Source organism: Paramisgurnus dabryanus, chromosome 4 (assembly GCF_030506205.2).
Source record: "Paramisgurnus dabryanus chromosome 4, PD_genome_1.1, whole genome shotgun sequence".
In the NCBI taxonomy this organism is placed as follows: Eukaryota; Metazoa; Chordata; class Actinopteri; order Cypriniformes; family Cobitidae; genus Paramisgurnus; species Paramisgurnus dabryanus.
In genome coordinates this window covers 43583907-43609423 of record NC_133340.1, presented here as the reverse complement: position 1 = coordinate 43609423, position 25517 = coordinate 43583907, and the positions used below count along the sequence as shown (strand labels likewise).

General features: G+C 37.7%; 1 protein-coding gene and 1 long non-coding RNA gene across 2 annotated transcripts in view; one reads left to right on the top strand and one right to left on the bottom strand.

Annotated features, from left to right (window-relative positions):
- Positions 1-25517, bottom strand: part of lrba (LPS-responsive vesicle trafficking, beach and anchor containing) — a 336519-nt gene that overhangs the window by 17097 nt on the left and 293905 nt on the right. The window contains exons 47-51 of the mRNA XM_065254703.2: positions 23158-23325; positions 13775-13864; positions 5874-6051; positions 3921-3986; positions 1246-1401 (exon numbers count right to left, since the gene is read on the bottom strand). Of these exons, the coding sequence (XP_065110775.1) occupies positions 1246-1401; positions 3921-3986; positions 5874-6051; positions 13775-13864; positions 23158-23325 (658 nt within the window). The remainder of the gene's footprint in view (positions 1-1245; positions 1402-3920; positions 3987-5873; positions 6052-13774; positions 13865-23157; positions 23326-25517) is intronic.
- Positions 9949-12568, top strand: LOC135735541 (uncharacterized). The gene is made up of 6 exons (XR_010527637.2): positions 9949-10275; positions 10529-10644; positions 10746-10844; positions 10946-11058; positions 11539-11635; positions 11716-12568. It is a non-coding gene; the product is annotated as an uncharacterized lncRNA (long non-coding RNA).

Here is a 25517-nt window from a genome sequence, read left to right as displayed (position 1 = left end):
TCTGTCTGTCTATCTATCTATCTATCTGTCTGTCTGTCTATCTATCTATATCTCTATGTCTGTCCATCTATCTATCTGTCTGGCTGTCTGTCCGTCTATCTATCTATCTGTCTGTCTGTCTGTCCATCTATCTGTCTACCTATGTCTATCTATATTTATCTGTCTATCTCTATATCTATCTATATCTCTATACTGTATTTGTCTGTCTGTCTATCTATCTATCTGTCTGTCTATCTATCTGTCTGTCTACCTATGTCTATCTATATCTACCTGTCTATCTCTATATCTATCTATATCTCTATATCTGTCTGTCTGCCTACCTACCTACCTGCCTACCTCTATATCTATCTATATCTCTATATCTGTCTATCTGTCTGTCTGTCTGTCTGTCTGTCTGTCTATCTATCTATCTATCTATCTATCTATCTATCTGTCTATCTCTCTATGTCTATCTATCTATCTATCTATCTATCTATCTATCTATCTATCTATCTATCTATCTATCTATGTATCTGTCTGTCTGTCTGTCTGTCTGTCTGTCTGTCTATCTATCTATCTATCTATCTATCTATCTATCTATCTATCTATCTATCTATCTATCTATCTATCTATCTATCTATCTATCTATCTATCTATCTATCTCTCTGTCTCTCTGTCTGTCTGTCTGTCTGTCTGTCTGTCTGTCTGTCTATCTATCTATCTATCTATCTGTCTACCTATGTCTATCTATATCTATCTGTCTATCTCTATATATCTATCTTTCTGTATCTCTCTCTCTCTCTCTCTCTCTCTCTCTCTCTCTCTCTCTCCGTCTATGTCTATCTATATCTATATCTATGTATATATCTATATCTGTCTATCTCTATATCTATCTCTTTATCTGTCTATCTCTATATCTATCTATCTATCAATCTGTCTGTCTGTCTGTCTACCTCTATATCTGTCTGTATGTCTGTCTATCCATCCATTGCTGTTGGTAAACCTGATTCACACAGTTTGTGTAAGTGTTGATATGTCTCAGAGCATTTCAGTGTGGTGTGAATCTATTGTAATTCGAGTTCTGCTTGCGTGACTTGCGTTCTGATCCTCATCGTCCCGTGAGATGGAGCTATCTGAGCCCTGGAGCGATAGAGTTGTAATGTAGTCTGCGGGCTCATTTGTGACTTTTGACCCTCTCTTTTGTGTACTGCGGTTGAGGCTGCGTTTCCCTGGACACCGAGATGGTGGAGGGGTCGTTGTGGTTACCTAAATCAGTGGAGTAGACGCGGAAGCTCTTGTCCCAGAAGCCGCAAAGCAGGATGAAGCGGTTGTCAGCCGTGATGACGAAACACTGAGAGTTTACTTGGATACTCTGATCTAAAAGATCTGAAATCTGCCTCCTGTGAGTGCCCACGTTACTAGCTGTGAAGAGAACATAAAAAGATGAAACTGTTGTTTAGAAAATCTGATAAAGAGAGAAAGAGAGAGAAATCAATACTGTTTAGACAAAGAAAAGCATAAATAAGGAGGAACAGACATACAGAAGGGCATTAGCAGAGAGGGAGGTAGATGGTGCAAAAAGAAAAAGCCTTGACCCTAAAGGTCTATTTCAGTGTCTGGTAAGTGAATTCCTGACAGCCTCTTAAGGGATTACAAAGATGTTAAACCATTAGCATGAGAAAATATGACAATTGTCGTTAATACTGTATGTGAACATGTGTGATGTGTGAATGAATAAAACATAAAACAGCGGAAGATATTAGCAAAAGATATTAAAGGAGCTTTTACACTTTCATTCTGCACTTAAGAGTTTTTTAAAAACATCTGAAAAAATAATAAAAAATTATCTGGGTGAAATGCTGTAAATGTACAACATTAAGTTAGTGAGCGAGCGAGCGAGCGAGCGAGAGATCAGGTGCGTGCAGCCCAGACACACTCATGACACACACCAGTGATGCGTCTGTAGCTGCAAAGACTGGACAGATTATCAACAGCACAGTCATGCAGAATTTACTGTGTTTAAATATCTGAGCTGTGAGGAATGCAGCTTGTGTAAATACATGCATCACATTTTTGAAGCAAGAAAAGAAAATGAGCTTTTAAAGATGATCACACACAGAGACAGAAGTGAGATTCCTGTTTCTGATATGGTGTTAGGAAAATGTTTGGGTTTAAGAAAGCAAAAAGTAGCATTCCAAAACATAGGCTCTAACAGCATTAATGAAAAGTTTATTTCCATTACAAATTATACAATTTAGCCAAACGATTTGATTGAAAATCGGCCAGAAAATCTGACCTTTAGCACACAGGAAGAACGTTTGTTCATTTAAATACAAACGCACGAAATATAGTAAATTAGTAAAATGGCCAAATGTTAGATGATTTATCAGTCTGACTGATATCTCTAAATAGTCCCCTTGGTTACTTCAATAGCAGGGGACTATTTTCGGGCAGAGCATAATATCACTAAGCCAGCTGCAGCAATGTTACAGCAGCAAAGTCCATGATTATTACGTCAGAATGAGAGTATAGTTCCTAGCTATATCTGCCTAGAAAATCACAACTTTTAGTTTTCCGTCGGTCTAAGAACATGCTGTAACTACAGAAGAGTCAAGTTCTAAATAGGAAAAATATTGAAACTCTTTGGCCTTTTTTTTAGTGCAATGCTAATGGTCTAATCAGATTCAATGGATTGTGCTAAGCTAAGCTAAAAGTGTTAACGCCAGACCCGGAGATCGGCTGAATGGATTCCGAAACTGTAAAAATCAAACGTTTAACACTAGGGGAGCTGGAAAATGAGCATATTTTCCAAAAAAAGTGGAATGTCCCTTTAAAGGTGGATCTCATTTGTCTGCAATGTATACGACACAGTATATTAACGAGAGTAACCAATGAAATGCATGGACTGATAAAGTGGTTACACTTTACAATAAGGTTGCATATCTTAACATTAGTAAATGTATCAGCTAAAAACAACTAACAATAAGCAAACAATTTTCCAGCATTTACTACATTGACTCTTGTCTAATGTCAGTTAATACAAATACAAGTGTTCATGTTACGTTTATGTTATGTATTTGCTGAAATAATCATGAACTAAGAATAATAAATGCTGCAGAAGTATTTTCATCGTTAGTTAATGTTAACTAAAGCAATAACCAATGTTAAAGGGATAGTTCACCCCAAAACGGAAATTATGTCATCACTTATTCACTCTCATGTTGTTTAGAGTTTTTTATTCTTTTGAATACAAAAGAAGATTTTCTAATAAATTATGTTATGCACACAGTTGACTTCTATAGTATGAAAAACAAATACTATGGAAGTCAATGGGTACAGTCAGCTGTGTGCTTCCAATAATTTATTTAAAATCTTCTGTTGTGTAACAAGAATAAAGAAACTCATCCAGTTTTTAAACAACATGAGGGTAAGTAAATAATGACAGCATTTTCATTTTGGGGTGAACTATTATGTAAACAAATGCAACCTTAATGTAAAGTGTTTCTGATATAATGAATACATCAAATGCACAAGTTCAATTAAAGTTTCTGTAAAATGCAAAAATGTTAAAACATAACAAAAAGGACATTTCAGAAAGGCTTCATCCATGTGTTATCACTCATTCTCTTCTCTTTCTCATCAACAGGTCGGAAGGATGAGTGGACGACATATTGTCCTGACAGCGTGTGCCACGCGACTTCAATCAGACATTATTACACCATTCATATTCATTCAGTCTGTCAGGGGAGAGAGGGAGAGAGAGCTGATGATGTACAGGCTAAGCCACAGCTCATTGCTTTCCAATTTGCATGCAAATGCTGATCTCGAGCTGAATGGCGGCTGGATGAAAAACAGCGCTCATCTCCTCCCAAGGGCTGGGCCCTCGCAACTCACAACAGCCAATCACAAATTACTCTACTGATGACTGACAAGCCACAGACCTATCAGAGGGTCAATCTCCACCGGTAACTGGTACTGCTGGTCCTGGACGGAAGAGCTTTGGTGGCCTGCAAACAGAGAGCGAATGAAAAACAGATTTAATACCGTGAACCATCAGCAAGCTTATTTATAGTGTCCACTGTGCAGAATTAGCAAAGCATAGTAATAACAATAAACAATGACAAAATAGCAGTTTATCTGTTCCACATTATTTGAAGCCAACACCAAACAAAAGAAGAAATGGAGCAAACAATAACCTAAAATTGGATGAGCCATGGACATATTGACGTCTTTTGTTGTAGTGCTGTTGCCATTGTTTAATGAAAACAACAGGGCAGTTGAGGTAGTTAAGTGATTTGATGTGCACTCACTGCTCAACTAACCACACTAAGCCTGTCATTGAATGTTTTCATGCCCAATCTTACATCAACAATGTTTAATAAACCCACGAGTTAGGTCAAGTAAGGGACTTTAACTGTGTTCTTTCATCAATGAAATGTGATAACCCAATCAGCATTTAGATTTTTCCCTCTTATCTGATTTGGCGTAGCATGCAAATGCCTTAATTGTATTTACATATTCACAATTATTATATCTTGATTAAATAGGTTTGAGAATGATGTTTACGTTAAAGGGATAGTTCGGCCAAAAATGATATTAAACCCATGATTTACTCACCCCCAAGCTGTACGAGTTGCATATGTCCATCGTTTTTCAGACAAACACATTTTCGGATATTTTAGAAAATGTTTTAGATCTTTCAGTTGATTAAATGTAATGTTATGGGGTCCACCCATAGTCCACGACCTTGAAGTCCAAAAAAGTGCGTCCATCCTTCACAAATTAAATCCAAACGGCTCCAGAATGATAAACAGAGGTCTTCTGAGGGTAATCCGCAAGGTGTTGTTGTAGAAATATCCATATTTAAAACTTTATTAACGAAAATAAATACCTTCCAGTAGCGCCGCCATCTTAGTCGCGTCCGCATTCAGGATGAGAGCTTACGCAGCCTATGGAGGCTACTCTGCTGCTGCTCTGTGGCCCCTCCCTCCGAATTTGTCATACGTCACTAAGAAAAGTGCGTACACTACGCTAATACTGAATCCTGAATACAGAGGAGACTAAGATGGCGGCGCTACCGGAAGGTAGTTATTTACGTTAATAAAGTTTTAAATATGGATATTTCTACAACAACACCACACGGATTACCCTCAGAAGACCTTTGTTTATCATCCTGGAGCCGTTTGGATTTAATTTGTGAAGGATGGACGCACTTTTTTGGACTTGAAGGTCGTGGACTATGGGTGGACCCTGTAAAATTACATTTAATCAACTGAAAGATCTAAAACATTTTCTAAAATATCCGAAAATGTGTTTGTCTGAAAAACGATGGACATATGCAACTCGGACAGCTTGGGGGTGAGTAAATCATGGGTTTATTATCATTTTTGGCCGAACTATCCTTTAAGGATCTCAAATCTGCGTGCTCAGTTTATAAATTTTAGAGCTTAAGCTTGTAGTAAACATACTCATTGAAACAAATGTATTCTTCAGAGAGCAAAACAGGGAAAAATCCTCTTTTTGTCTAGGGAATGGCTATTAGCATTACCTTCGGTTAGACTGATCTTTAATAAATAAAAATGGAGAGGCTGATAAATGGAGGTGGACAGAAAACTAAAATCAAGATCTGATCTAATTCATGCAAAGATATCAATACCTATGTATTTGATTAACCCCCTCCACTAAGGTTTAGATCACTGAATATGTGAAAAAAAAATTGAGATGTTGGGGACACTAGCTTGATAAAATCAAACTTAACGTGACAATTAACATTTGTAAGAGTTGTTTGACAAATATCAGACAAACATGATTCATCAAATTCATAACTGTTCCAACAATAAAATCCACATGAACCGCACTTCACCAAACTTCTCATTGTTTGACATTATCCTTACCACTGAGGCCGTGCCACTTGTTGACAGCGAAGAGGCGGTTGGCAGTGACTGTGATGATGGCCGAATTGATGAGGCCTGGTTGCGTATTGGCAGCCACATGGGTGACGGGCGAGTTAGATGGGAACTTGAGCACCATGATGACGTCCTGCTGCATCTGCTCTGTGAACATCAGTGGGGTCTGCAGAAGGAGATACTGTTGAGTCCATGAGCCACCGTCAGCAGGACGGGAAATGCAGGGAAAAGAGAGTGATGGTGGGAGGAAGAGAAGGTGAAAGAAGAGGAAAAGAAGTAGGAAAAGAGGAAATTAGGCAGCGAAAGAAAGAACAGCACAGAGAAGCTGCAAAGCTGAGATTGAGGAGGTCATTGGCCAACCATGCGATACATATTGCGTCGCATTATGACATCATCACTTGAGGGTCCCTGAAACTGCAGGATATGTGCAACAGGAGACCCAGCACGTCCACAAGAGAGAGAGTTTAATTGTGAAATCTGTTTCAAACACTTGCTGAACAATCATTGTTGACATAATGGGTAGAGAGTTGTGATGCGACATGTTATGCTACAGTTAAATATGGAGATAAGGTGCAGAGAGACACCAAATCAGCTAAACCAATCACATAAACCTACATTACAATTAATAGACCTTTCTAAATGTTTTATTAAAGCAGTTTATGATACTGCTATAGAAGATAAACTGTAACAAACTGGTTACCGATCAAAACAGATTCTGAAAAAGTCTACGGTTGCTACAAAATATTGCAAACCTCGTTTTAAAACTTTCTTCCTGCCTTTCAGTCGGCAAATGAAGAAAAGCTTAAAAGCTTATAATACGCACACACACAGAAATCTGTTTGATTACTCGATGGCAAAGTCATTCAACCATCAAGTTGACTTCCTCACTGAGGCAGGGCTATGTTTGTAAAGGCAGGAGATCAGAGCTGGGCAGCTGCATTGTCACTCTGTACGAGCAAACTGATTGGACGCTGCCTTGTAATGACATTCATATACGCGTGGATTAATCACATTAAAGAAAACTGTTTATTTTAGAACAGTGCTTTAGAAATACAATAGCATGTGTTAGTTACATATCCGATGCAGATTTCTTTCAGTGTGAAAGATTTCAACATCGCCATTAATCTCAACTTTAATCCAATCTAACTGATGTCGTATATCTAATCCTGACATGCGTGTCTGTGTGCGTGATTTTAAGACACTGTATGGAGATCCAGGGCTAATTGGTGTGCCTGCAGTAAATTAGACAGACAGCTAGTGTCTCTTAAGTAGTGTTCAGCCCGTGAGTGCCATTAAACCGAGGATCTACTCTTATTAGCCTTCAAGAGACATGGAGGAGGGATAGACAGAGACAGGGAGAGGATAAAGATAACAGCATGGAGTATATGAACCAGATACTGGAGAATTCATTATTTGGTGGTCATTTTAAAGGAAAATTCATCAGATTTTGTCCCATCTCTTGAAAATGTTGCTTTTGTTGTTGGAAAAAACAAAGGTGCATATTGTTCCTATATCATGTATAATGATATCAGATAGAAAAAGACAGAAGATAATGTAAGCCAATACCCGAGTATGACAGAATGCTAACACATCTGACCCATTAAAAAAAATTCCAAAGAATTTCCATGCTTTCTCAAGATGTTTATGATGACAGGGATTACAGATTTCATTAATGTTCTGCTGGTTTTTGAAAACTGCACCCAATGGAAAAGCTCCCAAAGTAAGCTGACCCGACCCAAACCGTGGGGTACTATGCAATGCAAAAGCACCATTAGGGAGGTCACTAGGTTTTGGTACAAAGCATTTAACTACACCCTAAAAAATGCTGGTTAATTTCCAAAGAATTGGGTCAAAACGGAACGAACCAAACCTGTTGGGTTGTAATTTAACCTATGGTGTTCCACATAGCCAAAATGCTGGGCTGTTGTAAACCATTCTTGGGTCAAACATAAAAAATTTTTTATGATTTAATTTAAAGAGCACATATTTCTAAAAACAATGTTATTTGGTGTATTTGGTATGAATGTGTTTGCGTGGTTTATGGTTAAAAAACACATTTTTGTAGCTCCAGATTACACTGTCTACATGAAACGCACCGATTTTGTACACAATTCGTTGTTTTGAAAAGCGCTGTGTCCCTGATTGGCCAGCTAATTTGTATTTTGTGATTGGCCTAAATACCTCTGACATCAGCCGGAAACGTGACGCTCCTTACCATTTTTGTAAGATTCACTCACAATGCAATGCTAACGGTAGTTAACTTAGGCTGCGTTTACACTTGGCATTAACATGCGACCTGTATCCGGATGTTGTCCACATACACATTGAAAAGACAAGTGTAAACGCGTTTGTGTTCGGAATGTTATCCGATCTGTGTGTCCTGATGCAGAGGTAGTCGAGGACGCTTTGTGATCGGATCTCAGTGTAATGTAAACGCAATCCAGCCATCGTATCTGCATTTGCAGGCCAACGTCACACAAAATCCCGCCCACTATCATCTCATCTCACTGACAGCTGTCAAAAATAAAGTACGTTATGTCATGGAGTGCAGGTGAGAGACGTACAAATTTATATTTGTGGAGAAATGCTAGCTAGCTTAAACGTATCTTGAAATAAATCGATATACAAAAGCATTTTAACACTGTTGACTGTATTTACTTATTCAGGCATATGTTTAACATGTTTCCACTATTTATGGAGGGATTTAATATTTAATGGCAGAATTGAATAAATCGTTATAATGTTTGAGTTTCCATGGCGACATATCAACGTGAATGTTGCGCTTCTTTCTGGTCAGTCAGCAGTTTCTATCTCATTTAACACATTTTAAGTTACTTGAAAACACTTACAAACCATAATAACATTAACCAAATACATTTATTCAATGTTGGTTTTATACAAAGTAAGTTACTTAGAAATGTGTTTGTAAATTACATAACTATACGACTATAGAGGGTGACATGAACAGGAAATTAAGGAAATTGTTAGCTGTTTTAGTTAAATCATATTCGTAAATCATAAATCAAAAACGTATGAATTCAGGCAGACTAAAAAGTCGGGAAGGTCATCCTAATGTTTCACACGGATTTTGTTGTTGATGAAAAGCATGCGGGTGAAAGTCAAGTTCAGGTAACGTTGGCTGAAACGTGCATCCTGGCGCGGACGTTGCAGATAAACAAAGATAAAGCCTTTAAAGCAAAAAAAAAAATAAAGCTTAAAATGTGAACATTACGGTTTTTGTGTTTGCTAGTTATTCTCTGCTGTTTGCTTCTCAGTAACACTGTACAATACGGGATTGCGGTTACCGCGACAACCCTAAATCATGTGCCGAAAGACAGCTGTAGCCATCTGTGATTGACAGCTATCCACCCAGCGCCCGTCTCCCTGAACGGGATCCGATCACACATCCGGATACAGAAGCCACATTTATGTGACAAATGTAAACACGCCGTGTCCTGATATACGGATGATCGGATCTGCGTGAACGGATCACCGAGATCGCATGTTAATGCAAAATGTAAACGCAGCCTTACAGGCTGTGAGTCCAAAGCGGGAGGAATTATAATAATGTCAGTCTTTTCTACATCACCAATTCCAGAAAGTAAACTGTTGCCTACAATCCATGTGTTTGTTGTAGTCCAAGAAAAATGATTTACTTTGGAGACGATAACTCACGTCATCGTTTACTTTGGGGTATGTACCTTTTGCATATCGTTAACATGTACTATTACACACTAAAGGAAATGTAAAATTGTGAATCGGACAATACACTGTCAGAAATAGGGGTACAGTAGGGGTCCATTTTTGTCCCCCAAGGTACAATCAACACAAAAGTACCCCATAGGGCTCATTATTGGACCTCAAGGTACATGTATGTACCTTTTTGAGGGTCAAAAAGGTACATATTTGTTCCCAAGCATTAAAAGGTACATATTTGTACCATTTCTTTTAAAGGATAAGGTACAATGTTAAGAGACAGCCTCTTGCCATTTTTTTTTTTATTTGTTCTAGACAACTGCTGTAAATCTGGTCAGTAACGTAAATAACTATTGTGTCAATTTCTGTTTCCTTTAGTTGGACACATGGGTATTGAAGTAGTATTAGTTTTCTTCTGTTCATTGACAGTGTGTTTAATTTTAAATTTAAATTTTAAATTTTAATGAAAAAAAAGTTAATTTCACTTAATAAAAACTGTGATATGAACTCAAAAACTGCAATTGATTAACCATTATTTAAACTGAATAAATACTGAATAACTGAATCCCTCACACACACCGAAAAAACCCCGCGCTTTTATTTTGACACGCGCCCATCCCCCCACATTTCACGGTCGGAGTCAGTTTCACAGAGCAGCGCAGGAGGACGACAGACACATAAAGAACATTAACAGGTAAGCTCTGGAAACTCATTCATCATCTTTAAAACATTTTTAAACTTTAAAAATGTGTTGTTTGTCGTGGCTCTTCATTTTAATACTGATTCGGTTACGGTTATTTGTGTAATGTTGTATACGATGAGTCAACGCGATATTGACACAGCACTATTGCCTCAGACTCATTTTTATGAGCAGGTTAATGTGCATTAAGTACACCACAGTTCTGTAAGTGGAAAAAGTATTCATATTTATGTGTGTTTTCTCACAGTTTAGGGCAAACGTTTCCCGCGCAAGTTTGAATCTCTCTCAGTCAGTCAGGGGGAGATTAACTGACTGACTGTCTACACGCCACCAAACAGTCAGTTATACAGAAACCTTTTTAAGGTAACGTTACCACATTTATTAATGTATTTATTATGTTGTTTGAGTACACCACAGTTCTGTAAGTGGAGAAATAATTCATATTTATGTGTGTTTTCTCACAGTTTAGTTTGAATCTCTCTCAGTAATTCAGGGGGAGATTAACTGACAGACTGTATAACGTTACAGGCCACCAAACAGTCTTACCAAGAAACCTTTTACAGGTAACGTTACCACATTTATTAATTTATTTATTATGTTGTTTGAGTACACCACAGTTCTGTAAGTTTAAAATTAATTTATATTTATGTGCGTTTACTCACAGTTTAGCACAAATGTTTCCCGTGGAAGTTTGAATCTGTCTCAGTCAGGGGGGAGATTGACTGACAGACGGTCTACTTGCCACCAAACAGTAATTTACCCTGAAACCTTTTACAGGTAACGTTACCACATTTATTAATTTATTTATTATGTTGTTTGAGTACACCACAGTTCTGTAAGTGGAAAATTAATGCATATTTATGTTTGTTTTCTCACAGTTTAGCGCAAACGTTTCCTGCGCAAGTTTGAATCTCTCAGTCAGGGGGGAGATTGACTGACTGTCTACTCCCCACCAAACAGTCAGTTACACAGAGGTAACAAGGTAACGTTACCACCTTTATTATGTTGTTTGAGTACACCACAGTTCTGTAAGTGAAAAGTAATTCATATTTATGTGTTTCTCTCTCAGTAAGGACTAACGTTAACTGACTGTCTGTATGTCTGTCTGTCTGCTCTTAACCAAACAGTCATTCAAGACCTTTTAAAGGTAACATTACCACGTTCATTCATTCATTCATTCATTTATTATGTTGTTTGAGTACACCACAGTTCTGTTAAGTGAAAAATTTATTCATATTTATTTGTGTTTTCTCACAGTTTAGCACAAACGTTTCCCGCGCAAGTTTGGATCTTTACCATTGAGGGTGGCTGACTGTTCTCGACCAACCATCATTCACATGCAAAAACTTTAAAGGTACCACATTTATTTATGTTGTGAGTATACCACAGTTCTGTAAGTGGAAAAAGTATTCATATTTTTGTGTTTTCTCACAGATAAGTATGAACGTGCCCAGAGCAGTTTTCGATCTTTACCATTAAGGAGGCTGACTGACTATCCTCTACCACCCGTCATTAACACAAGAAAAACTAAAGAAATGTTACTCCATATGGACCTATTCATTTACTCATTATGCTGTGAGTACACCAGTTTTATCAGGGAAAAAATTTATATTTGTGTGTTTCTCACTGCTTGACAAGGACAGATGTGGCCCTGTTAAAAATGTTTAAATGTTGTTTGGTTTAAGGAACAGCACACTGATTTTGTTTTTAAATATTCCTGTTTGGACAGTCTGTTAAAGTCATAAAGGAATACTTGATATATTTCATAAGTAAAGTGTAAATGTAATATTAGTTTTTAATGTTGTGAATTTGGACTGAACAGCACACTTCTGTTTTATATCTAAACCTTTTTTTAAATAAATGATTGTTCAATAAACTGTGTATTTTATCTTTTCTGTTATCATTTTTTTATACTAATGTTTAAAATGTACCTTTACGCTAAACGATTGGCTACACCAACACAAATATATTGAGTCATATGCACTTATAATTTAAAGCTTACAGTACTTAGATTGAGATATATGTATAAGTTTTAAAACCATAATCAATGAGTGTACCCTGTCAAAGCCAATTTTGTACCCTTTTTGAAGGGTCCATATTTGTACTGTTAAATAAAGGTACAAAATTGTCACCAGAGGTACAAAACTGGTCTCTTAAGGTACAAATCACAAGGGTACAAATTTGTACCCTCTGCCAAGGGTACAAAAACTGTACCCTTGAGGGTACAGCCCCAGTGACAAGCCATTGTACCCCTAAAGGTACAATTATGTCCTTTCTTTTCTGAGAGTGTAGGTGCTCTTTAACCCAATGGCTGGGTTTGTCCCTATTTGACCCAAAGTTTGGTTAAAAGGTTGAAAATAACCCAGTATTTTTAGAGTGTATGTGAGCCTGCCTGTGAAATCCAGGCTAAAGTCTCAATCTAATTATAAGATGAGGAGCAAAGTTTGGTTTCACTTACTGATCTTTGACATCTGCCTTTATAGTCCATATATAAGTTATCAATGTTATGATTTCACAGAATGTTCTTTACATTATGTAGGATGCTTTTATGTAGAAAACAGTAAATCACAAAACTAACTTAAGGTGGGATTTCACAGGCAGGGTCACATATACGCATTGGGACATTTAGCTCTCAAGCAGGCGCTGTCATCGCCACAGAAACACAGAGCTAATGGGGGTTTGTAGGCCATCACCCACAGCCTCTCAGATTCTAGACTTAAGACCCCATCACCCCAGAGCTCTCAGCTCAACCGCAGGGCTCCCAGTTCTGGGAATGATTCTCACGCTCAAGGCTCGCTGAAAGAGGAGAACAGAAGGAGAGACGGAGAAGGGGAGGCCAGGTACAGCACAGCAGAAAGAAGCAACTGAATCGATTTACAGACAGCTACTGTATCAGAAAGCAGCTTTTTAGGTATACTTGACAAATTGATAATGACTGCATTTCTTTCTTTTCTATCTTTTTAAAAATATCACTCTCTCTTTCTCTCGACAGTTACTGTTTTGGAATAGTGAAAACTTGTAACTTGCACTATAACTTGTAATATGCACTTTCTTGTTTTATCCCCTCACTATTACAACTCACTTTATTGTTTCCTAATCTTAGAAAATGGCTTTGGATAAAAGCATCTGCTAAAGGTTAATGTAACTTCAAATAAATTGGGAGTTTTAATTTCAGCTCTAAAACTATATTTTAAACATTTAACTTTATTTTACAAACATTTTAGAGCCGTAACGGCCATAACTACTGTATTGCACACATTCTACTAAATATTCAGAAGAGTGATCAACCCAGTTGTGAATCATCCCAGTTGGTTCCCTCAATCCTAAATCTGTGGCTTCTTTATTGAGTCATGAACTCTCCATTTATAACATTGTGTAATGAGATTGTTTAATGATAACACATACTTTGGTTTGAGTGTCTGTGGTACAGAAATGGTGCAGCAGACTCAGAAATGGTGGTTAGACTGTGTGTGTGTGTGTGTGTGTTACTCACCACCTGCATGGCAGAGCTGCGTGGAGGGTGGGGTTCGATTAGCAGCTGGCAGGGTGTCTGTCCGAAACTTCTGATTTGAGACTCCACCGCCTGAGAGAGAAAGAGAGCGATGGTTATAAAGCTTTGGTGGCACTAATGAAGAGATATTGGACTATAAATGTCACCTTGAGACAGTGGCTAACCTGCCCTGGACTATATCAACTAATACACACTGAGAGAGAGAGAGAGAGAGAGAGAGAGAGAGAGAGAGAGAGAGAGAGAGAGAGAGAGAGAGAGAGAGAGAGAGAGAGAGAGAGAGAGAGAGAGAGAGAGAGAGAGAGAGAGAGAGAGAGAGAGAGAGAGAGAGAGAGAGAGAGAGAGAGAGAGAGAGAGAGAGAGATGGTGATAATAATAATAATGGGATAAGGTTACATGTAAACTTTATTTATATTTCTGTGCGTCTGAGTTTTTTTAACTGGTGTTGAGTTAGGATTTTACAGTGGACTTTGTGTTGTGACTTGATTTGACTTATACAAAAATAAAAATAATGTCCAACATTTAAAATACCAATTTTACCACACGTTATAAACCAACAATATGATAATAGTCACAGCTAACAGTTTGCTAAAGTCTGAGTTGTCTGTAATTTAGCATTTTTGTTGCATTTACGGGTGTTTATGTTATGTATTATTTTATGGATGTCCTATAGGGGTGGTTTCTACTCTTTGTCTTTGTTCAAGACAAAATTGCTTGTTTGAGCTGTCTTAACTGTAAACAGCTTGAACTGACATAGCTTAAAATATATAAGTGTGCACACCGGTAATGTTTTTTGTTAAATATGTTTGTAAAAACAACTTAAATGTCATAATATAATGAAGGCATAGCCATGTCCAGGAAAAAAGTTTGATTGGGCTTTAATTTATATTTGGATACTATTATTCAGTCCCTTCAGAAAAATGCGATTATGAGATCACATGATTCACTGCATAATCGGCCAAAGTCCGCACATTTATGAAGGGCCGCATTTTTTCAAATACGCCTCAGTTTTGTCGCATAAATTGCAAATTTCCACCCGCAAAATATGCGCGGCTTGCATGATTTCATAATGTCACATATATCTTAGCAGAAAGTGGAAAAATTTTGCTTCACACAAGCACAGCCATGTCTCCTGTTGCCATGGGAACGTTATGAAGTGATGTAATTACGTGACGTCAACATACATTTTTGCAAGTTCCCACAATTTTATCACATAAATTACATAAATATCCCGCATATTCCATCAAATTTTTTACGAAAACGCACCGCAAGATCAAGGATTTTTGTCCACAACAATCAAAAAAAAATATTTTCTGGAAGGACTGAGTATTTCTATTTTTCACTGTCTTCACTACTGTCCACAAGCATATCCGAGACCTGCAAAACAATTACGGTAGAACTGACGTGTTACAATAACTCACAGTGATAAAATCACAGAAAAGTGTGTTTTATTTAAGAGAGAGACAGACGATTTCTTCTATAAAAAAAGACAGATGCTAGACAAAAATGGACAGGGTTCCCATAGCATATGCAAACATGTGGTTTTCTATCTCTCCCTTAGTATCTCTCTATCCCACAGTGCAGTGCGGTCATGTATAGCTGCGTGTGATGTACGTTAGATCAGTGTGAATCTCAGATGGGATTTCCATGATTCAAGAGAGAAACCAGGCTGATCCCACGCTAGACAGAAACGTCCCGGCTCTTGTCTGATTGCTCTGGCTGGATTTGTGAAAACACAAGGAAGTGAGGAGGCTTTTCAAGTCCCTTTCATTGTATATCTTTCTCTTTTTTGCTTGCACCACCCCTCAATCCTATCCATCTGTTTCTAGCTCTTATTCTGCTCTTTATCTCTCGTTTTTTCCTCATCCCTCTCTCCTGCTTTGATCTGATTCGGCTCACTCCATTGGTAACAATAGACTCCGCCACACAAACTCTTCTTTATATAGTGTAAATCCACTAGTGATCTCATTAGAGCCATTGATAGAACACAGATGACAGACTACTGTGTCTGGAAATACCATTCGAAAGAAACAAGGTTCAAAAGAGGCCATGCAAGGGAAGACACCCCCGTTTCAATTATATGATTGGTTGATTTCTACTCAAAAGCAAATTTGAAACTATGTGTGGCATCAATTCTACATTTCTCGGTCGAGTTTTTTTGGTGTTCGGCTAAACCGCGCTGCGTCACCTATTAAGTATGAAATGCGTTCTTATTTCAGACAGATCTCTTTGAAGCAACAGTGTCTTCTTGTATAAGTCCTTGGTCTCGCTGTCGTTCCACAGAACCTTGTGAGAGAAGACGATCAAAACAAATAGATGAGAGTCTGATCACCATAACACACCAACACAGCTGTGAGGAACAGTAAGGAAAGTACAGACCTCAGAAGTATAAGCAAAATGATCATTATATTCTTCAAAAACAAAGTGTCTTGTCTTAATGTGGTGCTATCCACAGGGAAGTAATGCAATTCAGCAGTGTGGTGTTTTGGTTGGCGTCAAACACGAGATGAAGGCCGGGTACGTCAGTTCGGGGTGGTTTGTTTAAGCTAATATGTTGATGCATGTTGCCCAGGCACCTGACCCATCTTCATTAAATCCTCTTTTGACATTTACTGCCACTGTAGATCTAGTCAGCGATGCTCAGGTCATAGCGTCCAGCCAATGAGAAGAGAAGGTTATATGGGTGCTAGAGAGGCCAATCTCTTTAGAAGCACTAGTGCGTATCTGATGAGGTCTCTTTATATTCTACACATTTAAATGATGGAAATACCTTGTTTGTATGCACACACACTCAGAAACACACACGGTCATGCTCCACGAATCAGCTGATTTACCCTAACCCTTGACAAGGCAATTTAGCTGTACAACAAGCTGTGACCAAATTTTCTTATTTTGCATAATGGGGTCCTCATGAATACCTAGAAGGGATTGAGGAAGGGTTCTCTCTCTAAATGTAATAATTTTAAAGGTCAGATTAGTTTTGGACTTTAAGGTGCTGCTCGATTGGAGGAACAAGGACTGTTTGCGTGTGTTTGTCTTTTTATTTCACGTTCAAAGAGACTGTTATGTGTCTGTCACATTCTTTTTTGCGGTGGAAGGGCAAAGACAGGAAGTAATCATAGTCTGAGTAAACATGGCCCAGTCTCCTCAGTGACCCTAATCTGCCGTGAGACGTTCCACACGCCCTACATGCACATAGGATTCAACATACGTTGAGACGCAATTATACACACAGCCTGCCTTTAGCTGTCTTTTCTGTCTGACAAATCCCAGTCTTGCCCAAACCAGTTCTGACCTGTTGCAAAACCAGAAATCAGCATATGGCTGCCCATCTAAGAACCCCCAGATCTGATGCTCTACCTGCTGCCTACAGACAAACACACACTCACTCACGGTTCTAAGAACCACAGAAACTACACGCTGTTCATTTATTTTTCTAATTTTAGTTGTACAAACTAGGCCTTGGACTGGGGAAGTAGGATTTTCTTTATGGTACAGGAAAGAAATGCGAGACAAAAACAGAATCATGAATGATTATCATTTGATAAGCTGAACAGTATGCATGACATTAAATCTACTGTATTACTGTATCTATACTTTTCTTTAGAAAAATATATTCAAAATGTTCATTAAACATTTAAAAACAAATATGTTTGAAATTTACCGTTATTGAGTAAATGCAAATGTTACAAATTGCAACAAACTTCATAAACACTTGCAGATCCGGCAAAACATTACTGATTTGTTTATAAGTTTACCCATCTGAAATAATGGGTGATTCTCGTGAAATTAGACTTATGAGGTGTCATAAAACATTTTGATAAAAAAAGTAAATGTAAAGTAAGAGGATCAAAATAAAAAGCATACAGTTAAAAACATCTCTTCACATTTTGCACATAATTTCAAATGACATCATACATACAACATACAAACAAATTCTGTTATTTTTTTTCCACATTTAAGGGGAAAATTACTGTAACGTGTCCAGGACTGGATTTGGGTTCTTTGACATGGACAAATTTATAATTAAAAAATCTAAAAACTAAAAAGCTTCAGTGCACATTATACTGTAAACATTTACAGTAAAGAAACATGTGGTATTTGGTGATCATTGGTAAATGTAGAAACAATAATAAGGAATATAAATGTGTCCAAGACCAATTTTCTCATCCTCCACAACAATTTTCAATCATTGTTTAAGCCCTAAAGTAACTAACATTTTCAGGAAAAAAAATAGTTTTAAGGGACATAATTGACTGTGACACTCAAGATGGCTACCAGGTAAGCAGTTCTTATTTTTTCTCTCCAGATAAAAGTTGAAAGTTTGTTTGTCATAGTACCTAGACAACTTTTTAGTTCTCATTCCCGAAACATGAGTTTGTAAATGCATATAGTTAATGTAATATCATGTTGCGGTAATGATAATTTTTGATAATGATAATCAAAAAAAAATTAAATAATTCTATAGGAAATATTTTTTAAATCCTCTAAAAATAATGGTTATAGTAAGTTCAGAACTTAATCTTATATATGCAAAAAAAATTGGCTTCAAGGGCTTTTTAAAAATTCTGATGTTGGACACCTTCTAAATCTGGATTACGTGAGAATCACCCTAATGCTTTTAATTTTTTGGCTCTACACTAGCATAAAAAAATGTACAAAACACTAACTTTTTTGTCACTGGGGTACCTTAAGATTTCGTTTTGTACATTTACATGTATACTAAACATAATACAAGGTTGTACCTTTTTGAGTACATTACTGTACCTTAAAATTCTGTCATTATTTTCTCATCCTCATGTTGTTCTAAACCTGTATGAATTTCTTTTTTCTGATGAACACAAAAGAAGATATTTTGCTAAATGATGATAAGCACATATCTGATTGAAACCATTGACTTTTATAGTAGGAAAAACAAATACGATGGAATTCAATTGGTACCGTAAACTAAAAATTTCTTCTTCGTTTATTACAATACTTCCATAATATTTGTATTCCTATGGAATTCAATGGTTACAATCAGCAGTGCGCTTACCATCATTTAGCAAAATATCTTCTTTTGTGTTCATACAGGTTTAGAACAACATGAGGATGAGAAAATGATGACATGATTTTCATATTTGAGTGAACTATCCCTTTAAGGATCTATTGTGCACCTTCAAAGGTACAGTTAACAGTTTTGTTCCATTTAAATTAAACTCATACAAAATTGATCCCTAAGGTACACAATAGGTCCTTAGGGTATTATATTGTAACCCATAAGGTACAACATTTTAATTTGTTGCACAAATATAAACCTTTGAGGGTACCACCCCTGCGACAGAAAAGGTACAATTTTGTACCTTTTTCCTGACAGTGTAGAAAGCATAAAAACACATGATCAACAAATCATTGGAAAGCAAGAATGCAGTACTGGGCCAATAGGGCATGTGACAGTCCTGTCAACTGCCCCAAAACTCTGTCAAACTGGCCCTGGAGCTTAGCCCATCGTTACTGTTGAGCCCTGTCGGTTCAGTTCTGATGTGCGTTTTATCCTATCTTATGAATTGCATCCTTTGAAAGCTTTCTTCCTAGCGTGTTTATTACAGTGTGATAGCAGACACGGCTGTGTGAATTTATTGATCTCCTAATAGCCTGTGGATGGCAGAGTGGCAGTCAGGCGTTAGAAATCCCATTTAACCTCTGCTTATTAAACAGGAAGTGTGCAGGGTAATGGGCTGAACTGGAGAGATGACTGGAGTAGATAGGCAATGAATCTGCATCAGATAGAAGGATAAAGAGATAGATAGAGGGAAGGAAGGAAAGAGCTATAAAAGGACGGCACAATCACATACAGTAGATGGGAATAAGGTGAGGCGAGTCGTTAATCAGCCTCAGTCACTGAGCATGAAGGGCAGTGAGACTGGAACCACCCGGACACCAGCGACTGGCCCAGTAAACACATTCACACTCACACAGCTGCTTCACTGCCTTCAAAAACGCTGTGAACGTGTGACCTCCACAGCATAGGCACAAAACTTCATTTAACAAACGAAATTGAAATAACGCAAGGACAAAAGCTGACAATGCACCTTTCTATTCTGTTATCCTTACTGTTGCTCACACACACAAAAAAAAGATATATAGTCCAATGAGTGACATCTGATTCTTTTGTGACACTTGAAAACTCACAAATCAGCGTAATTACTGACTGGTTGTTCAGATTGAAATCAAAAAGGCTATTGAGATGGGTAAAATCAGAACCACTAGAGTTTTGGGATTTTTTTGTTCTTGTTCACTAAAGTACAACAGTAAACAGACTGTACTTCTCTTTCTATCAGTTTTCATTTAAAGCTACAAAACAAAACACTGTCCTAATGCCTACCAGACAAAGGATAATGGATTACAGACCACCATGCCAGGCTCCATTAGACCAACATCCTGCATGCCTGGCATGATGTAAAGCAGATAGATATTTCTGAATGGTAAATCTTTTTATGCAATCACTGTTTGCCTTATTTATGGTATAGGACAGAACACGTCGTCTGATGTGTCTGAAGTGATGGGAATCCTAATTTATTTAATAATGGTTCAGTAACATTTCCATTAATGATTATATTAGTAACATACAGTAAGAAGAGCTGAATAATTGGTCTATATAACTACGAGTATGCTAGTACAGTATACGGCACTAAACATTCCTATTTGTAATAGTTACTTTATTATAATCTAATTTTGGTAATTTGAACAATAAATATTTACTAAATATTTAATAAACCTGTCACATAACACACACTGTTTCTGCTAATCTCATTTTAATCTTGAGTACCTATAGCGTATATAACATCCTTCATATAACTGAAGAATCTTTCATTTTATCAGATGTATAATCGACAGATAAGCTGTACCGCTACTTTACAAAAAGCAGTGTTCTTGGAGGTGTACCGTGGGTGGAGCGAGGCATGAGCACGAAACACATACAACACATTATCCCACTATTTCTGGACAACTTATAATTCACTAAATGTTTATGGTGTTTACATTACATGCACATACGCGCTGATTGCCAACAAAACATAGAAATTTTATGCTGTTTTATGCCTGCGACTCATGACTTTTTTATCACTGGGACCACACAATTTCAAAGAAATCCAGCGTTTAACAAACAAACTTGCACAATTCCAATGCAACCCCGCATAAACAAACTACATCCATTGTTCCCATAATGCTGGGTTCTTTGAGAAGCAGAACAAGCTTTAATTTCCCTCACAAACAACACGCTTCTTTAGTGACGTTGATTTCGTGTCACCTCTTGGTTGGTGTGTGTGTGCGCTATTCTGGGTGAAGCATAACTGTACAGTAGCTGCCAGTGGCACAGTTCAATCTGAATTCTTCTGTATGCCAGCTTACAAAAAAAGATATAAATAATAAATGAGTGTGAGAGAGAGGTATGTAGGGAAAGGAAACTGTGAAAAAGTGATTCCTATGGAGTCTGTAGTATGTCTTCAGGGCTCTCGGTAACAGCTAAACAAATGCTTTGCAAGTGTCTCTGAAGCATAAAACATCAATAAAATGTGTTATGTTGGACCTCAGGTAAAAGAGTGAGATGTAGGAATGTTTGTGAAAAAACGCAGCTCTGTTCCAACACCAAGTGTGCTGCTGGCGTATGCAAGATTTTAAGGAATCAAGATCTTGATGTCCCAGAAGGTAGAGATTTTAATTTTGCTTCCAATAAAGCAATAGCTGCTACCAGAAGCTAGTTATTATAGTTTATAAAGATTTAAATATGGATTTTTTCTTACAAAAGTGCATCGATTGACCTCAGAAGGTCTTTATTAACCAACTGGAGCTTTGGATTACTTCTATGAAGGATGGAATCACTTTTTTTGAGGTTGAAAGTCATGGACCTTGTTTTCCACTGTTGCAAAGCATGGAAGAGCCAGGACATCTTCTAAAATAACTCAAATTGGGTTCGTCTGAAAGATTATGTATATGTATGCATATGTACCTCGGATGGTTTGAGGGTGAGTAATTCATGGGGTAGTTAAATTTTTTTATCTCTTTATCTATCTCTTTATAGATATCTCATTTTGGACAAATTTCTAATGCTGCGTTCACACCAGCCACGGTAGAGGTGTCAAGTGCGAGTGATTTCAATGTTACGAATTCAAATTAAAGACACGTTTACGCACGTCTGGAGGTCTCGCGGTGCGAAAAGTTCTTGTTGTGTCTAGTTCGCGCGAATGACGTGAATTGACGCACGAAATAGTGTTTTCGTGGAAACTCGCGAATTGAAAAATCTGAACTTTTGGTGGAAAATTCGTGCCACGTTAACCAATCAGGTGCTTGCTCTAGTAGTGACCTGATTACAGGAAGCGAGCGGAGTGGCAGAAGCCCCTCCCATGACGCAATTTTCCATGTGAATGTCTCGATTGACTAGAATTTCATGCACGAATGAAGCAAGTAAACTCAAAATATTCAACCGTCCAACTACGTGCGAATAGCGCATTTTTGCTGCCTCTACCGCGTTTGGTGCATAGACTGTAAAAAAGATGGACGACGCGACGTCGCCTACCTCCATTGTAATGAATTGAAGCCAAAAATGTCCAACCATGGTCGCCACCATGTTACGTAAAAATGTCAGTTTGGAGCCAAGGCATGCGCAGAAGGAATCGTTGGTGGAGCCAGAGGCGGAGCCGCAGTATCAAACTTCCGCCCAAACGCTCGCACAAACAATTCAACCATGCCAATCATAATGACACGCCCCATTTCTATAGCATCAAAATACTAGCCAAAATGAAACTTATCACAAAAATCAATACTTTAACATATATCAGCGTGATAACAACTACTTCAAAGGACCAAAACCATCTTTCGGAAACATTTATTGGAAGTGTAAATATTTTTTTTTATTTAGAGCAGAGTTCCATTAGTTTGAATGGAGAGGGCGGGGTTTATAATGTGTACTGCATCCAGCCACGCAGGGGGCGATCAAAGAGCAAGCAGCTTCACTTTTCAAGATTTATGAGGCACACCCGGTTTGGTGTGAATCCAGCATAAGGCAGCATTGCATTCATTTTGAGGAAGAAGGCAACCCTAGAATGCCCTGTTATAACCTTAATAATGGTGTATGAGGTGAAATAAATGTTTACGTTCTGTTATCCTGTCCTGTGTTTTTATGCAAAGTAGGAGTTTTGGCATTAGCATGGCAAAACACAAATACAAAGTCTACAGAAATCAATTGTGGAGTGCTATTTTTCCCAGATAAAGTAGCCGACTATGTAGTGCATTCCATATCAGTCACTTATGAGTTAGAAACGGTCTCTGCAGAGAGTATGCAGTGAGGTAGATGACTGAGCTTGTGTGTGAGAGAAACATACTGTACATACCTCTCTGATCATGGGTTCAGATATGGAGCTGAGGTTGACTGCTCCTTCATAAGTCAGGTAATAGAAGACATTAAGAGCTCGGATGGCTTCAGGTCCCTGCTGCTTGTATCCGAAGATGAGATCAATCCACTGATGCAGCTGACAGGAAACAAACTCGCTCTCCAAAGCCTATGAGAAGAGACAACAGATACATCCAGTGTCAACGAGGCCACGGGAACACCAAGAGAACCCACTGAAAAAGCTGTATGAAGATGCTTTAGTCAAATAAGTTCACACACGAATAAGGCAAAACGCGAGACAGATTGTGATAGATTTGTTATTTAAAAAAAATCACATGTCCATAAATTCCTGGAGAGCTCCTCAGAGAATGTAACTAAGTAGCATGGGTAACGGCGTCTGTCAAAATGTGCTTTCAGCAGTCACAAATGACATAATACACACAAATTACAAGCATATGCTTGCAGGACAGAACCGCTGGAGCAAAGCGGATCGCCTTACATGAGTACAACGAGATATCTTTGCTTTTTTGTTTAGTCTCATCTCTACGTGCCGTGGGGAGTCTACGAGCGTTGTTTTTTCCGAGCTATGATTGTTCTTCGACTGTCATAACATTGGAACACAAGCTGTTTCTCTCTTCATTAGCCGCCAAAGGAGGGCCTCGTTTATGACTGCTCATAAAAAACAGCAATTGTGTTAATTTACCCAAAGCTGTGTGGGCCCTAAACGAGCCCAAATGAGTATGAGAAGAGCCTTGATTGTCATTGCTGCCTTGTGTCACATTAATTTCAAGACAAACATTAGGCCCTGCACTTAAACGGCAATTTATATCATTTAAACGCTTACCGGAAGGGTCTTAGCATCACTCATTTAAATGTGAATTCGCTGACAGCTAATTCCGCTTAATTTGCACTCCAAGCTTTCTTAATTAGAACTTTAAATCAGAAGAGCAATGAAAGATGCCGTGAAACGTGACATTTGCGCAATGACAACAGGCTTGACAGAAAACTTGATTGTGTACAGCGACAACTTCATGAATGACATTGCAGAGTAATAGAGTAAATGCAAGCAAAAGCTGATATCAAACCCTAAGGGTTGTATGGTTTTGACTGGTTAGATATTAAAAAGACACCTTTTGAACTTTAGATACAAGCTTAGATACATTGCAGTAGATCTCAAGTAAGTGTAATTTGGGAGAGTTGTAATAGGGTAGCTGTAATGCCTTGTTTATACTCCGCACAGCGAGGCTCAGTTGACTGGAGGCACACGGATGAGACGTTTTTAATAGTGCTCTTGCACTATTCTTTGAAACGACAGGGGGCGACTTAAGTAATCAAGTCCAAAACAAACTAAGTAAAGTAAAATTATAATCTTGTTTAACGTCATTCAACCCTCACACTTGTAACATTTAAGCTAAATATATAAATATGAGAACATACTGTAAATAAAACATCAATCTCTTAAATATGTCTTGATTAAACATTATCATTTAATTAACACTTTTATTAAACCAAAAGGTTTATAATTCATTATTCATCCAGCGTTACATTCAATAAAAAGTTAAGATGATTCATTCTGAATCCTATGTAGAAGAATTCTTGTTTTAATTCTTGTAAACTTTTCATACTTTACTTTAAAAGTGTCAGATAAAAAATCTATTCATTGTTTAGCATGGATTGATCACAGAGATAAGGCACAGAAGTGGCTGCTCGGCCAGAATCGCCTCGAGGAGCCACGCACACAGTTAAAAAAATAGCCGTGCACACCACCATGCAAAATGACCGCATACTCTGCAATTACTTCATTTTTGCAGCGCAAACTAACGCGCTCATGTGGATGCATCAACTATATAATACTTAACAGTGAACATACTGTTAAGATTCACAGAGATTCACTCTTTCCCTGCCAGCACCACCATTTTTTATGATTTTCACAAAAGTTTCATGCTTTCCAAAACGTTTTTTCTTCTATAAATATATAAACATACAATATATCAAATGAATGAACAGACCCTCTGCTATCAAACAAAGAACAATTCATCCTATCTTCATTTGTTCTCTTTTTATCACCTCTCAAATATGGGTAGGTTTCTTCAAAAATACCAAATTTTGAGCAAAAAGCTGAGATAATTATTATAGCATACAGAGTTTTTATTGTTTTTGAATCCATGGGTGCTTAAGTGTTTTATAAGTTGGATGAGAGCGCCACCTAGTGGATAATAGCAGAAAAATAGATTGGCGTAAAAATATGTCAGGAAAGCATCGCTGACAGGGAAGCGTTTACTCTTAATTGACGATATTACTTGTCAATGGCGGGGAAATAATTCATGGTGGGACCATAAAGACACTATTATCAAAACAAAT